Source organism: Pseudomyrmex gracilis, unplaced genomic scaffold, assembly GCF_002006095.1.
Source record: "Pseudomyrmex gracilis isolate BER0280 unplaced genomic scaffold, ASM200609v1 scaffold_52, whole genome shotgun sequence".
In the NCBI taxonomy this organism is placed as follows: domain Eukaryota; kingdom Metazoa; phylum Arthropoda; class Insecta; order Hymenoptera; family Formicidae; genus Pseudomyrmex; species Pseudomyrmex gracilis.
Window position 1 is genome coordinate 306146 of NW_018020636.1, and position 14732 is coordinate 320877.

At 33.1% G+C, this 14732-nt stretch overlaps 4 protein-coding genes across 6 annotated transcripts; 2 read left to right on the forward strand and 2 right to left on the reverse strand.

Moving 5' to 3' along the window:
• The first annotated feature begins 141 nt into the window (after positions 1-141).
• Positions 142-1912, forward strand: LOC109853664 (intraflagellar transport protein 22 homolog). Its single transcript, XM_020425979.1, has 4 exons — positions 142-1026; positions 1158-1327; positions 1385-1584; positions 1726-1912. The coding sequence occupies exons 1-4, from the start codon at positions 988-990 to the stop codon at positions 1887-1889; spliced, it is 573 nt and encodes a 190-aa protein (XP_020281568.1). The 5' UTR covers positions 142-987; the 3' UTR covers positions 1890-1912.
• A 79-nt stretch (positions 1913-1991) lies between these two features.
• LOC109853663 (bifunctional coenzyme A synthase) lies at positions 1992-4616 on the reverse strand. Its single transcript, XM_020425978.1, has 5 exons — positions 3568-4616; positions 3131-3474; positions 2777-3028; positions 2504-2686; positions 1992-2358 (listed from the first exon to the last, which is right to left on the reverse strand). The coding sequence occupies exons 1-5, from the start codon at positions 4157-4159 to the stop codon at positions 2158-2160; spliced, it is 1572 nt and encodes a 523-aa protein (XP_020281567.1). The 5' UTR covers positions 4160-4616; the 3' UTR covers positions 1992-2157.
• Positions 4617-5153: 537 nt separating this feature from the next.
• LOC109853660 (non-canonical poly(A) RNA polymerase PAPD5-like) lies at positions 5154-11017 on the forward strand. The gene is made up of 8 exons (XM_020425974.1): positions 5154-6215; positions 6835-7005; positions 7208-7565; positions 7678-7824; positions 7934-8127; positions 8225-8378; positions 8499-8637; positions 8721-11017. The coding sequence occupies exons 1-8, from the start codon at positions 5671-5673 to the stop codon at positions 8927-8929; spliced, it is 1917 nt and encodes a 638-aa protein (XP_020281563.1). The 5' UTR covers positions 5154-5670; the 3' UTR covers positions 8930-11017.
• A 790-nt stretch (positions 11018-11807) lies between these two features.
• Positions 11808-13400, reverse strand: LOC109853666. Of its 3 annotated transcripts, none has more exons than XM_020425980.1 (4): positions 13296-13400; positions 12412-12609; positions 12145-12337; positions 11808-12070 (listed from the first exon to the last, which is right to left on the reverse strand). In XM_020425980.1, exons 2-4 carry the CDS (start codon positions 12601-12603, stop codon positions 11949-11951), a joined length of 507 nt encoding a protein of 168 aa, XP_020281569.1. In that variant the 5' UTR covers positions 12604-12609; positions 13296-13400; the 3' UTR covers positions 11808-11948. The 3 variants fall into 3 exon arrangements, with proteins under 3 accessions (XP_020281569.1, XP_020281570.1, XP_020281571.1); XM_020425981.1 differs by lacking the exon at positions 13296-13400 and adding an exon at positions 13131-13277; XM_020425982.1 differs by lacking the exon at positions 13296-13400 and adding an exon at positions 13034-13122.
• Positions 13401-14732: the final 1332 nt, after the last annotated feature.

A 14732-nucleotide genomic window follows, 5' to 3' on the forward strand; every position in this document is an offset into this window, starting at 1 on the left:
AATGCATTAAATCCTATTTAGGCAATTCATCGTCTTTCTAAATTTTAACGCGTCTTAGGGCCGTAGTGCGGTAGTGACACTTTTCCGGACATGGGTCCCTATACTCAAATGTTTTCTACTGTTGCACTGAATAACCCCTAGAAGTTTGATCCCATAGTTCTGAAACACCCTGTATATATATTATATACGAGTATATATATATATATAAGTATATAATTCAAGAAATAAACTATTGCATCGATATTATGTTAGTGGAAATTGTTTCTGTAGTAACATCTCGTAAGCAGCAAAATATTTACGCTAAGACTAGGCTAGGTTTGAGCGTCTATCTTTATTGCTCTCATGACACATAAAACACAGATAGATTGGAACAAGAACTTTTGCACGCAGAAATATTTTAATGTGTTTACTCTAAGTTTTATCTATTCAAACTTGTGTTGTTGTACAAACAACCGCTACACTCAAGTAGACACAATAGACACTTGCATGACTACTGTTTTCAGACTAAGAAATTTTAATAGAATAGTTTATATCCGTGGTATATGTACTTTTTCCAACGGAACGATCGAAAATTATTCATATGAATTATACACATAATTTACATACAATTATAAAAAAAAGATCATTTTATTGTAATCATACTGTATTGATAATAAATTAAATATATGTATTTATCACACTTATTGTGAGTGTAATCAGTAAAATATTGTGTGAATAAATAACATACAAGCACTCTATAGATAGGATATTGCTTGAAAATCCTACATGTTTATTTTTGTACATGATATAATATATACTATAGTATAATACTTTAAAAGTATTGTAAGTATAATACTTCAAAGATATGATTTTTTTAACAAGTAAAATTTTTTTGATCGACTACTTTGTATCGAGGGTAATGGTAATGGTCGCCGTAGTAACAACTATCAAACAATGAGTCTTACATTGTTGCGCGGTCAGTGTAATTCTTGCAACAACGGTTAAGCAATGAACGTGTTAAAGTTAGTAATGATAGGACCGACTGAGGTACAAAGACAAATTTTTCTTGATTAGATCTTTATATAAATTACTTAGAAAACGTGGGATGTGTTTTATTATATTGATTACCTTTATATGATTACACGTGTGTATATGTATAAATACATATATGTATATAGAGCGGAAAGAGCACGATAGCAAATTTCCTAGCGGATGCCTCGGAAATTCCATATGATTATCGTCCAACCAAAGGTGTTCGAATACTAGAATTTGAAATCAACGATATCGAAGTAAACAACGAACGCATCTCGAGAGACATCGAGCTATGGGACTGTAGTGGAAATCATAAGTAAAAAAATAATATACATATTTTCACCGCGACAGATCAAAACTACTTATTTTATAGATATAAAAATTGCTGGCCAGTTATGCGTAATGGTGCACACGGTGTGATATTGGTATACAATTCAAAGAACGTACAGAATTCTTTAAAAGAACTTAAAGAGTTGTATGATTACTTTATTATCGGAGCCAAATTAAGTGCAAATAATTGCGTAATATTTTATTACGATCCTGATAATACGTCAAACATGTCAAAAATGATCTGTAAGTATTTGAATATTACAATATGTTAAAAATCATTACTTTTTTAAGACTTTTCATAAATATAACAGCAGACTATAAAAATTCTTTATTTTTTATTTGATGATATTCTTAATTGAACCGTTTTATGTGATATAATTAAAGCATCCAGCTTTTCTCATGTTTCTCATGTCAAATGCAATGTGGACGATGGTGGGGATAAGTTAAAAACTGATTTTCGATTGTTTCTAAGCGCCTTATTGACAAAATTCCAAGAGGACAAGGAAGAGAAACTGATATTGAGCGACAATATATTATTTTCTAAATAATATATTATATTCTAGTAAGCAATATAATTGTACAAATATAGTGAAAAAGTTATATATTATCTATTTTTCTGTATTATATAACATATCCAATTCCATATCTTCTGTATTGTATTTACATGCAAGGCAGAAATGTATATAAAATTGTTACTAGTTTTCATTTACAGATATTATATCACAGAATAGTTTAATTATTCTGTACACAAAAAAAACGTATAATTTATAAACTATTACATCATATGTACAACATAAAACATAAAAAACTTCAGATTTATTTTGTGTCTTTAGATAAAATCGTTGTCAGTTCTCTCCATGCTTTTTCTACTTGTTCCAATGTAAACTCATGAGACCATAAAGTACATATGACAACAGTGGCTTCTTTTACCTGTTCTATATTACTTGGTTGTATGCTGATTCTCAGTTTTGCTGCTTCTTCTGACAATTTATTTCTATCCATTACTCGTTTCACAGCCTGTAAATATATATTTAACAAATCTAAATTTACTAAAAAAAATATTCAAACAAGTAACAATAATCTATGCAAAAAATAAAATAGATTACAAATTTCTAATATTACGTAAAGTAAATAAACATAATAAAGTCACTCAAAAGCCAACCTCATTTTGTGGAATGATACAACACCAAATTTCATGACATTTGTCTTGCCATTTAGCTTGAATTAAAACTGCTGCTTCCATTACAATGATTTCATAACCTTTCGAATAAAGAATATTTATTTCTTTTTTAGCTTCTTGTAGAATTGCAGGCCAAATTAATTTATTTAAATTTTCCAATTGTTCCTGTAAAATATATGCAACAAAATGGAGTCAAATTCAAAAAGTAAGATAATAGATTATTATCATAATTATTATTATATGTTACATACGTACTTTATCATTAAACACTATGTTACCAAGTAGTTTTCTATCTATAAATCCTTCTGAGCTCAGAATAGAAGGACCAAAATGTTCAATTATAGCACGATAACAATCTTTACCAGGTAGATATAAATCGTGAGCAAGTTTATCACAATTCACGAGACCAGCACCAAGTTTTTGCAATTTTTCAGCAACTGATGACTTTCCACTTGCAATACCACCCGTTAAACCAATAACATAAGGTTTTAAAGGTTTATCATTTCTCTATATATAACAAAAGCAATAAATAATTATCTATATATTAACATATAGTTTTTCTCGAAAAACTTAATATTTCTAAATATTCGAAAAGAAAAAATAACTAACCGGAGCTTGAAGTCTTGTGCCAAGCAATCGTATTCTATGATTGCTAGAGCTGATTTTTGTTTCTTCATGTTTATTGTGGCATTCATCAGCTGCTAGTTCCACTACATGAATATCTAATTTACTTAAGTTTTTTTGCAAACGTAATTCATTGATTTTATCACCTCCACGTTGTGTTTCTTGACTTACAACTAACATTTCTAATAATGGATCTTCCTTAGTAGGTCCATATATATCAGTGATAGGAACAACATTGTATGCTATTGACGAATCTACATCTTCCAAGAACTCCTTAACTCCATTTATTCTTTGTGTGCATGGTTGAATGAGTTCCCATAGTAATTTACCTGAAAAAATATGTTCAAAGTAGAAATTAAATATAAATTATATTAAAACAAAAATGAAAGAATAATACAAACAAACGTGAGCAAAATATATACCAGAAAGCATGTTAGTATCTGTTACACCAACTGTAAGCTTCTCTGTGCAGCGCAAAACAGCTTCACTCAGTAAAATCTTGTGACCGTTGTGCAAACGATCAAACGTTCCGCCAAGAACTACGTTCTTATAAGTCTTCATATCTTGAACAACATATTCCACATCCTTGTGATCGTTCTGATCTTGATCGTTATTACAAGTAATAAAACTATAATTTACTGAGGTGTTAGCTAATCGATCTTGTATAAACGTATCCGCTTCTTTCTTGCTGCATCTTCGATCAAAGATGACAATTTCTACAGGTTTTTTGGTCTTTATAATGGATTTCTCAGGATTCTTTATGTTGGTAAGCAGAATACGAACATCGAGTCGAGAAGCAATCGTAGTAGTATTTTCATATATATCAACAATATTCTTCGAATATTGAGAATCTCTTCGTTGCACAGTTCTGATATTATAATTTTCTGTTGCGAGACAATTTTTTTCCGGAAGATATTGAATATATAGCGTCTTTAGAACATGCTTCTTAATTACGGGCAACAACTTTCTCACTCTTGCAGGATTTGTTAGAATTAATAAGCCAGTATTTGCCATGTTACAGAGAGAGAGCAACAAAATAAAAACTTATTGCAAGAAAATATATTTTGATCTTAGACAATTTGTCAGTTTCACTTGATCACATATAAATGTATATATATATATACATGTACACAAATATATATATATATATATATATATTACTCACAAATAATTGAGTTACTGAAAAATGTGCGATGTGATTTTCGTTTTATGACAAAGTTCTTTTTGTATGTCCTGTTCGAACGCAATAGTACGATCTACTACTCAGTCCAATTACTTTTTATAAGACACTATTTATTGGTGAATCATCAAAATATCAAAGGTTAGAAATTAAAAGTGACCGCTGTCTTATTGTACGCTGATCGTTGTTTTTTGCTTTTTTTAAAAAAAAAAATATCAAACATTCGGACGTTTTCTACTTATTGAGTGAAAAAAAATATTTGACACATGTCTACTTCTGGGCATACACCATTTTTTAAACATAAATGGTATTGTTTTCCATAAAAAGCAAATAGAACAGCTGGTTCCATTTTAGATCGCGCGCACGCGCAGTGTGTATCCGAACGACTTAAGTAATTTATCTTGATGCAAATATTCCATAATTTTATCTCGCATCTTACATAAGTCGATCAGTTTTCAACCTTGGGAATTTAAAGGGAAATTTAAGGCAAATGAAAGTTAATTTCTTTTTATTTGTGCGTCGAAATTCCTTTGTTTCGCAGATTTACGAACACGTCAAGTCGGTTTAATGGATCCTGAAGGGGTACGTTCGTTTCAACAGCGAAGGATAAAATTTATATACCGTATTAAAAACGAGGCGAATATATATTCGAGATAGAGGAAAGGGGGAAAAGAAAGCTCGCGATAAAATATGCATGCGAAATATAACGACGCTAAAAATGCATATCTCTGTATTTCTCGTGGTAAAAATCGGTGTCAATCGATCGGCCGAACGTTCCCGAAACGGTGAGAACCATCGCGAAGTCGCGAATAATTTTGCAATGGGTGGATTCTCATAGCGAATCATAGCTAGATGTCGCGAAGAATAAACGCGCTGATCGTGAATTCCCCTTTAATCGAAATCTTAATCGGGAATCGTCGGCGAATCTCGGGCTCACGCTCGGCATCGTCGTGTTCCTCTGCCGTGCGCATATGAATCTCTCCTTTAGTTTAGTGTCTAGCAGGTTACGATTCGACCGAAGAACTGGGGTGATATATCGGTGCGCGATACCGCGACAAATGTCGGGAGCTCGTGGTGAGTGGTACGAGGTATAGGCCGAATAAGGTGCGCGACATAAAGTGACACACAATCTGGAATCTGCTGTGGTGTGCCCGCTCGCTCGCTGACTTGTCCTACGCCTCGTACGCACGCACGGCGTCGAGAACGCGCCGAACGCGCGACCACACGTACATACATATATATACAGACATAATATACGAACAGATACACATACACACACACACACGCTCTATTCGTTGACGCACGGAGGTACGGAGAAGACCCACAGTTCTACGGCGCCAATTTAATGGATCCGACCATTGGTTGGTACCAACCGGAGCAGTTCGGCCCCGCTAAGGAACTGTGGTTAAACATCTGGGAGGCCGAGAAGGGCCTCGATGTGCTGACCCTGCGTAACGACGCGAATACGAACAACGCGATGGGCGTACGGCTGCAGCAAGACTTTCTCGCGCTGGACACGAGCCCGGCGGCGGCTGCGACCGCGGCCGGCAATACCACGCCGTCGTCCAACACCGGTACCACCACCGTAATCAGCACGGTCTTCGGCGGTGGCGGTCCCGGTAATAACAACAACGGCGGCGGCAATGCCAACAACGGCAACAACAACGGCCGCGCCGCCACCTCCGTTCACGGCAATGCCGCCAGTAACAGCAACGGCGAGCACCGCGTGCCCCATAACGCCTGTAACAATTACTACAATCCGTCGCGTAGGAAAAGCGATAATCGCGCGAGCACCTACGGCATGAACTACAATTATGACGCTCTCGTAGGCGAGTACGGCGGCTGTCCTTGGCGTGTGCCGAACAAGCATTACTCCAAGGGTGTAATCGGGTGAGTAATGAATATTCTCACTCCGTGCCTTGCAGTCGCACGATTGAATTACCATGCGGTCGTGTTAGAGTTAGGTTAGGTCGTTAACATATCGAGTGTTCCGATTTCTTCTGATCAGATCTAAAATTAGGAAAGATGATGTGTCTCTGTAGAAAAGAGTAGATGAGAATAATGAAGTAAGTAATATTTTTAAATCTTTCTGCTTTCTACTACTCTACTGTTTGTCAACTTCCTACAATATCTATACAGTCTTTGTATGCAATACTACTAAAAGCTTTGGTAATAAAGCCTGTACACAACAAAGTTTGAAGTTGTATTCTTATCGTTGATTCTCAAAATCTTATAAGAAAAAACTGTAAACACTTACATGCGTGTAAGTTTTATATTTGGATGTTAAATGTTCAACAAGTATATTGAGTTATCTGAAGGACAAGGGATAAAACTATCTCATAGTAATGCTCTGAACACACATGTACAAACAAAAACGCAGTTGTGATATTTTTGTTATTGTATTATTGTGTAAAATCAGAAAAAAAGACAAAGTTACTTCACAAATATAAAAATCCAATTTTATCAACACAATTCTGTATATTGAATGTGATATATATTCTGTTTATAGATTACATGAGGAGATAGAAGATTTTTTTGCATACATGTGTCCCTCACACGAAGAGCATGTTTTAAGAATGAGAGTTGTAAAGAGAATAGAACAAGTAATTTATGATCTCTGGCCAGACTCTAAAGTAGAAGTATTTGGCAGTTTTCGCACTGGTTTATATTTGCCTACAAGGTATGTATCTTTTACGTATATTTATAAAAAAACGTTAAAAAATATGGCTCAGTATTCCTTTGTTATAGTGATAAGACTATAATTATTGAGATACATTCGTAACACAATTAATTTTTTTTACACATTTGTTTTGCACAGAAAGCTTCAAATAATAAATATATTAGTTATATCTGCATAACATGTTAATTTTCTGTTATTACAGTGACATAGATTTGGTAGTAATAGGAATGTGGACAAATCTTCCATTACGTACTCTGGAACGTGCTTTATTAGATCAAAATATTGCTGAGCCATCTTCTATTAAAGTGTTGGACAAAGCCAGTGTGCCGATTGTCAAATTGACTGATAAGGAGAGTGAAATTAAAGTGGATATCAGTTTTAATATGAATAATGGTGTCAAGTCCGCCGAGTTGATAAACTCTTTCAAGAGACGTTATCCAGTTTTAGAAAAGCTAGTCATGGTACTGAAACAATTTCTATTACAAAGAGATCTTAATGAAGTATTTACTGGTGGTATATCCTCGTACAGTTTAATACTCATGACCATCAGTTTTTTACAAGTAAGTTGTTTCCAGAGTGTTTTATTATGTAATAAAAAACACAAAGTATATTTCTGATGTTATAATATTAATATATTTCATTGTCATATCAAATAATTTACTGTTACTTTAGCTACATCCCAGACAAAATGCTTGCTGTTCGAGCGCTAATCTGGGAGTATTGTTGATTGAATTTTTAGAATTATACGGTAGAAAGTTCAACTATGTTAAGACTGGTATTCGTGTAAAAGATGGTGGTACTTACATATCCAAAGAAGAGGTAAAACAGTTTCAGAACATTTCAATTTATATTATTATTATTAATATTAGTAGGAAAGTAGAGCAAATATAGAAGCATCACGATACTAAGTTTGTATACTGATCAACAGGTTCAACGAGATATGATAGATGGTCATCGGCCGTCTCTCTTGTGTATAGAAGATCCGCTTACACCCGGAAATGATATCGGCCGCAGTAGTTATGGTGCTTTGTATGTAAAGGATGCATTTGATTGGGCCTATTTTGTCCTTTCTCAAGCAGTCAGTCCCTTAAATATCTTAGTCAATGACGCCAGTAAAGTAAGGTAAGATTTCTACTTTTGTATTATTTTGTTTCTTTATGTGTATTATCTTTTTTTTATTTTGCACAAATTACAATAACCGATGTTTTCACGCACGCAGCATACTGGGAAGAATAATTCGTGTGACCGATGAAGTAATAGAGTATCGTAAATGGATCAAAGAAACATTCCAGCTACCTGTAAGTGAAGGGGACTCTTTATCAAGCTCAACTGGTTCCGATGCATCTACTCTTTCAGCTCCTGCCAGTGATACGGTGAGTCTGTCCTCAAATAAGAATCAACCGTTTATTGCTCGGAATATTTTTCGAGTCAAATAATATTTGATTTTGGATTTATTGAAAGAGCGTGTATAATTATACAATTTTGTATTTAAGGACTCCGAATGCAGCCGTGGCAATTCTCCGAATACTGGCGGGAAGAATGATAACGATAAAAACAAAGACAGGCACTTTTACAATAATCAACAAATTCATCATTATTCGGCAAAGAAAACGTTCAAAGCGACCACTCATGGTACGACAAATGATTAAGTAATTCTGTTTACTCTTGCATCGATGTTTTTGTCACACAATCGTTCCTTTTTTTTTTTTTTGTAGCAAATCACCAGCAAAATTTTAAAGGAAGTTATCGCATCAATAACAATATAGGTGGTCAAAATAAGACCAAGCACACACTTCACAATAATGGCAACAACAATAATAATAATAACAATAATACTAGTCATAGTCCAACCTCTAGGCCACATACAGTGAAAAGGAAGAAGCATTGTACGATGCCACGTGGGACCGGGGATTGTGTGCGGTGATGAAACGAGCACGACAATTTCGGACATTACTTCCGTCACTTAAGTAGCGAGCTCAATATCATAACTGTGTGATAGAAAGACAGCGAGTAACGTCGGTCACATAACAACTAAATCATCCTACTACTCTTCTTCTATTTTATTTTCAATACACGAATGTACAGAAAAGCACATCACAGAGTTCTAAGAGAACTTGCAATTTAAAAAGTTTGCAATTCTTGTACAAGAATGGCCCAAGCAGTATAATTGTATATGCGTAAAATATTTCGTCTTTCCCAGTTTGCCAGAATCATTTTGCTCTGTACGCAAAACTTTACGTACCAAAGACGTACAGAATTTCTACTAGTAAATCGCGTTTCGAACTAGAATCTGTTTATATACTTTATTTTTATTATACAGGTTATTATATAACAACACATGCAGACTAGTGTAATGTTTTATCAATTCGTCGTTTATCGGAAATCGAATTATTGCAATTGTCAAATAGCAAATTGTGTTCACATATTGATTAACATATTGTAATACATTTATATAATAATGAATATACACATACAGGATATAAGTTGCGGTACACTTGTTTCGGGAAACTTCAACACGCAAAACTCTGTAAAACACCCTAATAGTGACAACAAAAACTTAGTTTTCTATATGAAACTATATTCTTATAACAAAAGGAAGTGACAGCGAATATGGTGATATTGAGACTTACCTATAAATAATATAAAATGTGTACATATTGTAATATACCATCTTCAAACATAGAAAAATAAGTCTAAGAGTTACCTATTAAATTTTTTTAATTTATATCTAAAATAGAATGTTTGTTACAGTGACTTTACCGTAAAAATTCGCGAATGAAGCCATATCTATCTAAGAGAATGTATTATTGTTTCTTTTTTTTTTTTTGTTATATTTTTTTGTGTCTATATATCAGAATATAAGCTCTGAATATCATTGTTGAAGATTTTGGTATGTTTTTCAGATTTTAATAAAATTTATGTTTTTATGTGTGCGTGTGCGTGTAATGATAAGAAATAATGGTAAACAACAAAAGAAAAATTTTTTGAATAAAAATATTTTTAAAACGTAGCTCACATTATACCACAAGAGACAGAGTGATGACAACGCTTCGAAGTTTCGCAGTCTATTTCGTAGCAACAACTTTTTTTTTTTTGCAAATTTAGCTTTATCTGCCTTCGTTTGTACAGAAATGCTAAGTTTTTTTTTACTGTTAGTTCATAAATTCTTAATATCTCTCGAACAATGACGTATTATTTTTATATCAGATAATTAAAAACATACATATTTGTATCATACAAAAAAAAAAAAAAACAAAAGAATCTGATATTTATGAATCTTACATTGCATTTGATAAAACTTATGTATATGACAATACACAAAAAGGCCTTGACATTACTTAAGAGCTCTGTATATTACGTTCGTCGATTACGGTGTATAGACATAGTTTACTATCAAATATTACATTCCGTTTGACGCAAGAACTACTGAGAATAGAATGTTTATCACGACAAATTTCTTTCAACAATATCGGATCAAACTTTTTTTTATCTGGCGCAACTGCATTTTTGTGTTCAACGACTTTTAACGCGCAATGCAACAAATCATTTCCGTAAAAATATAGTTTAGCTATAAATTGAGTATTGTTTAGATTTTGAGTTTTTTTTTATATAGATTAATACTCAGTATTCCGTGTAAAATAAATTGTTCAACTTAAAGCTCTTTTGTATCTTATATTGTATGCTGTGATTGAATTTAACAATTAAATTGTCAATTGCTTAAAAAGATATATATAGATATATATAAATATATAATTTAAATGTTACTGTAAAGCATTATATAAAGCCATACTACATTTTTAAAAACTATGTAAACTATATTATCGCTTAGTGATCTTCAGCAAATTACATGTTTTTTATAAATATCAGAATTTCGTAATCATTGAAAGAGTTTGATAATGAAAACTTCGTAATCACTCATATTTATCGAATTTCCCGAATGACTATTGGAGTTTCTGTAAGAAAAAGGCAAAAAAAAAAAGACAAAAAAAAAGAAATGGAAAAAAAAAGTTTAATAAATATGAATGATGCCGAGAGAGACGTCTAATCTTATTTATTTCTTGTTATTTGTATATTTTTAAAGCAAGAGCGAGTTTACCTCATAGAGCTACATTACTTAAGACCAGAGTTAAACAATTTATAAACTCTTCTCTCGATAGCAATATAATACTCTTCGTATTTTCCAAAAAATTTTTATAGTCGTGTATTTATATATTTGTGTGAATATATTTTTAAATAAGCAATAATGTAACGATGTAATGCGGTCAGTAACGTAATTTTCACCTTTGTAGATCGTACTGTCGTCGCAACCGTTACACTATTGAAGTTGTAAAAACAAATATTTAATTTAGCGTATAAATATATATGTATATATATATATATATATATACATCATTGCAAATATGGGTAACAAAATTGCCTATACTTTGGTAAAGTTCTCTTTCCATTTTGTTTTATATACAAAAAAAAACAGCTTAAATGTGTAAGAGGGGAAAGGAAAGTGAGATAAACGATTATACGATCGAATTAAGTCGAGTAAATTAGGAATTATCGATCTCTGATAGCGATTCATACTTATAATTATCTACTTACATAAGTTTGTACACGTACACTTAACCTAAAGCAAAATATGTGAAGAAAAATCTGTATAGTTATGAAATAAATCTTACTTACCTTTTTCTTCAATAAAATTTTAATATGATTTAAATTTTTACTTATTTTATATTATTTATATACATATATGTTATTTTTTTATATTTCATAAACTTCAACATGCTATGAGAAATTATAAAATAGTAACGATGTATTTTTTCAAATAGTGTTTTCCAATTTGATCACATAGTATTTATTAGAATTCTATCACTTGTACATAGACAAGTGCATCCAAGAAGTTTATAGTACACAATGACTAATTATTTATATTTTATATATATAGTAAACGAGTTTTAATAATATTTTTTCCCAGGTGGATTCCATCCATCAATAGGATTCATGTCTAGCTTCTTCATACGATCCAACTGTGCTAGTCTGCTCTCTAATGAGAAACTTTCTGGCAACTCTGGATAGGCTATAAAGAGAAGTACTGCGTTAAACCATATCTTTTGATGACTGGACTGTAATACCATCAGAACAGAAACTTACCAAATACTTTAAAGTACATGTACAACCATAAACCACAGCTCACAAATATAAAACTCATTCCAACGACACCTTTCCACTCTCCTGTTGGTGCTTCCATTTCACTGAATGTTTGTCGGAAGCTAGCACGATATAAAGCTTTTTTCTCTTCGATAGAAAGTTTCTTCCAATCACCTTTTTCTTTCTCTCTGAGTGCCTGAGATAATAGTATAAATTATTGTAAATAAATGACTGACATGAGATCATTTAAACTTATTTTCTTTTTCTCACCATAATATCTGGAGAATTTTCCTTCCAACGTATCGCAGGACAAGGAAAATCTACTCTGTCTAAGTAAGAAGGTTCACCATTGTATCCAAAACCAACTACATCCCTGTTACCAATTCTGTCTAATGTCATTATTCCACATCTCTGGAGTTGAACAACAGGTCGCAAACGACTTGCGAACAATCTACCCGCCATTGTTTACTAAAAGTTACAACAAATGTATTAAACACAAATTTATATCAACTAATATCTTAGTCATCATTTTATTCTTTATATATTCCTGCTAATCATTCAGCAAAATAAATATGTTCAATTTATAAACACATCTTTTTGTCCTACAAAAATAGATAAAATCAAGTTTTTCTGTTTAAATAAGTATCCGACAAAAAAAAATTTACGTGTTAATATATATATATAGCATGATATATAACTCTTATTAAAATATCTTAAATTACAATGTAATTAATAATATAACACGTATAATTTCACTTGCAGAATTATTTGCAAAATTCACAAATTTATATAAATATATATATATATATATATATATATATCTCAAATACATGTGATCTATTTCTATCAGCAGTTGTTCAATTAAATTATTTGTCATGACATAAGAACGAACATGTGACACCAGAAACTTGTCTCTTCAAGAAACGTCAATATTTAAAGAATACTTTTGTTTTCTGAAATTGCGTACAATCAATCATGGCGCAAGTTACCTAACTGATGATGAAGATAGCCGACAGTTGGGAATGTGTGTGATAAAAACTCAAAACGCAAAACACCAACTGTTTCTCGAGTTACGTAATCGAGATAATGTGACAATAACTCTGATCTTTACATACTATGCTACAATTGATTGAAATTACCGAAATAAAACTTACTATATGAAGAACACTTCACACCACTTTTCTCCAGCACTCACCCGGGAGAAACAGAGAAACAAAATTAGCTGCGATTAAAGAGAAAACTGAGAGCGGCCAGACCTATAAGAGAATGTGTAATCGCTAATCAGCCCTGTAAGCCAGCGCAATGTCCATGGGTGGTGCACATTGACAACTATGTAGCCATGTCCACGAACGACTTGTCGGTACGTATACGTTACGTGGTTCTATTCCGTGTTATGTGCACGTGCGTTGGTATACAGACTTGTATGTACACATCGATATGCCGGATATCCGATTTTCGTTAGCTCTTGGACGAGCTAAATAATTGAGTTTTTTTACACGTTATGATAAAAATCTTTCTATTGATAAAAATCTTTCTATGATAAAAATCTTTCTATTTGCAGATCTGATCTTCTATCACATACATTATTGATGGTAATAATTTGGTGATAATAATTTGCTATTGTTGTAAATGTTAATACTCGCGTGGACATGCGCTAGCTTACGGAGTGGAAAAGCGATCGTAAAAACTCTTATGGAGAAGCCTGGCCGCTCTCATTCTTCTCTCTGCTCGGAGTCTTTTCTCTGGTTCTGTTCTTTGCTATGCGAGCGCACTTTGCCGCGCGCATCTATTCGATACTTCGATTCTCGAAATATCGCGCTTCGATACGCTGATATGACGAGCAGTCATGGCGAACGCGCGACGCGGAGCGAAATTACGTTCGACTTGTTCCTATATTTCTTGCGATTATTACCGTATCGCGCGCAAATATCTGTAATACGCACGTTGTGTTGCAAAATATATATCGAGCGTTCGCAGTGATATGTAATTAGAATCGCCTTGGTAACGATAATCGGCGAGTGGTGCGGTAAAATTGTTTCGCGACTGTTCGCGCTCCCGCGAGAAACAAAGTGACCGGCATACGCGTTAAGAGAGAGCCGTACACAGACGATTCAAAACTCCTGACAATCGTGCAGCTAACATTACGGAGCAGAATCTCTCTCGAGTGTAATCAAGTAAGTACATCTTCCTCCTTAGATCATCATTTGCTGCTATTGATGTGGAATAATATAAAATGACTACACAACGTATTGATAAACCCGCTTATTTTACAATTACATAAGTATTTAATACTTATAATACTCATAAAACAATTTAATACTTAATATAGATAAATAATTGATACAAATGTAAAAATCAATTATATGTATATATCCTATATTAAAAAAAGCATTTGGACCGAGAAGTGCACGTTTGGAGTCGAATATATCGCAACTACTGTTGCCTCTTTTCCGCGTTGCCGATTGGTTAGTTGGTTGATCGAGCCGAATCGAATCGGGGTCACTGACCTCGGCCGCGCGACCGCGGCGGTGTTACTGACTTCGGTCACGTGATTACGGTATATATATGTATAAATACATATATGCGTATCT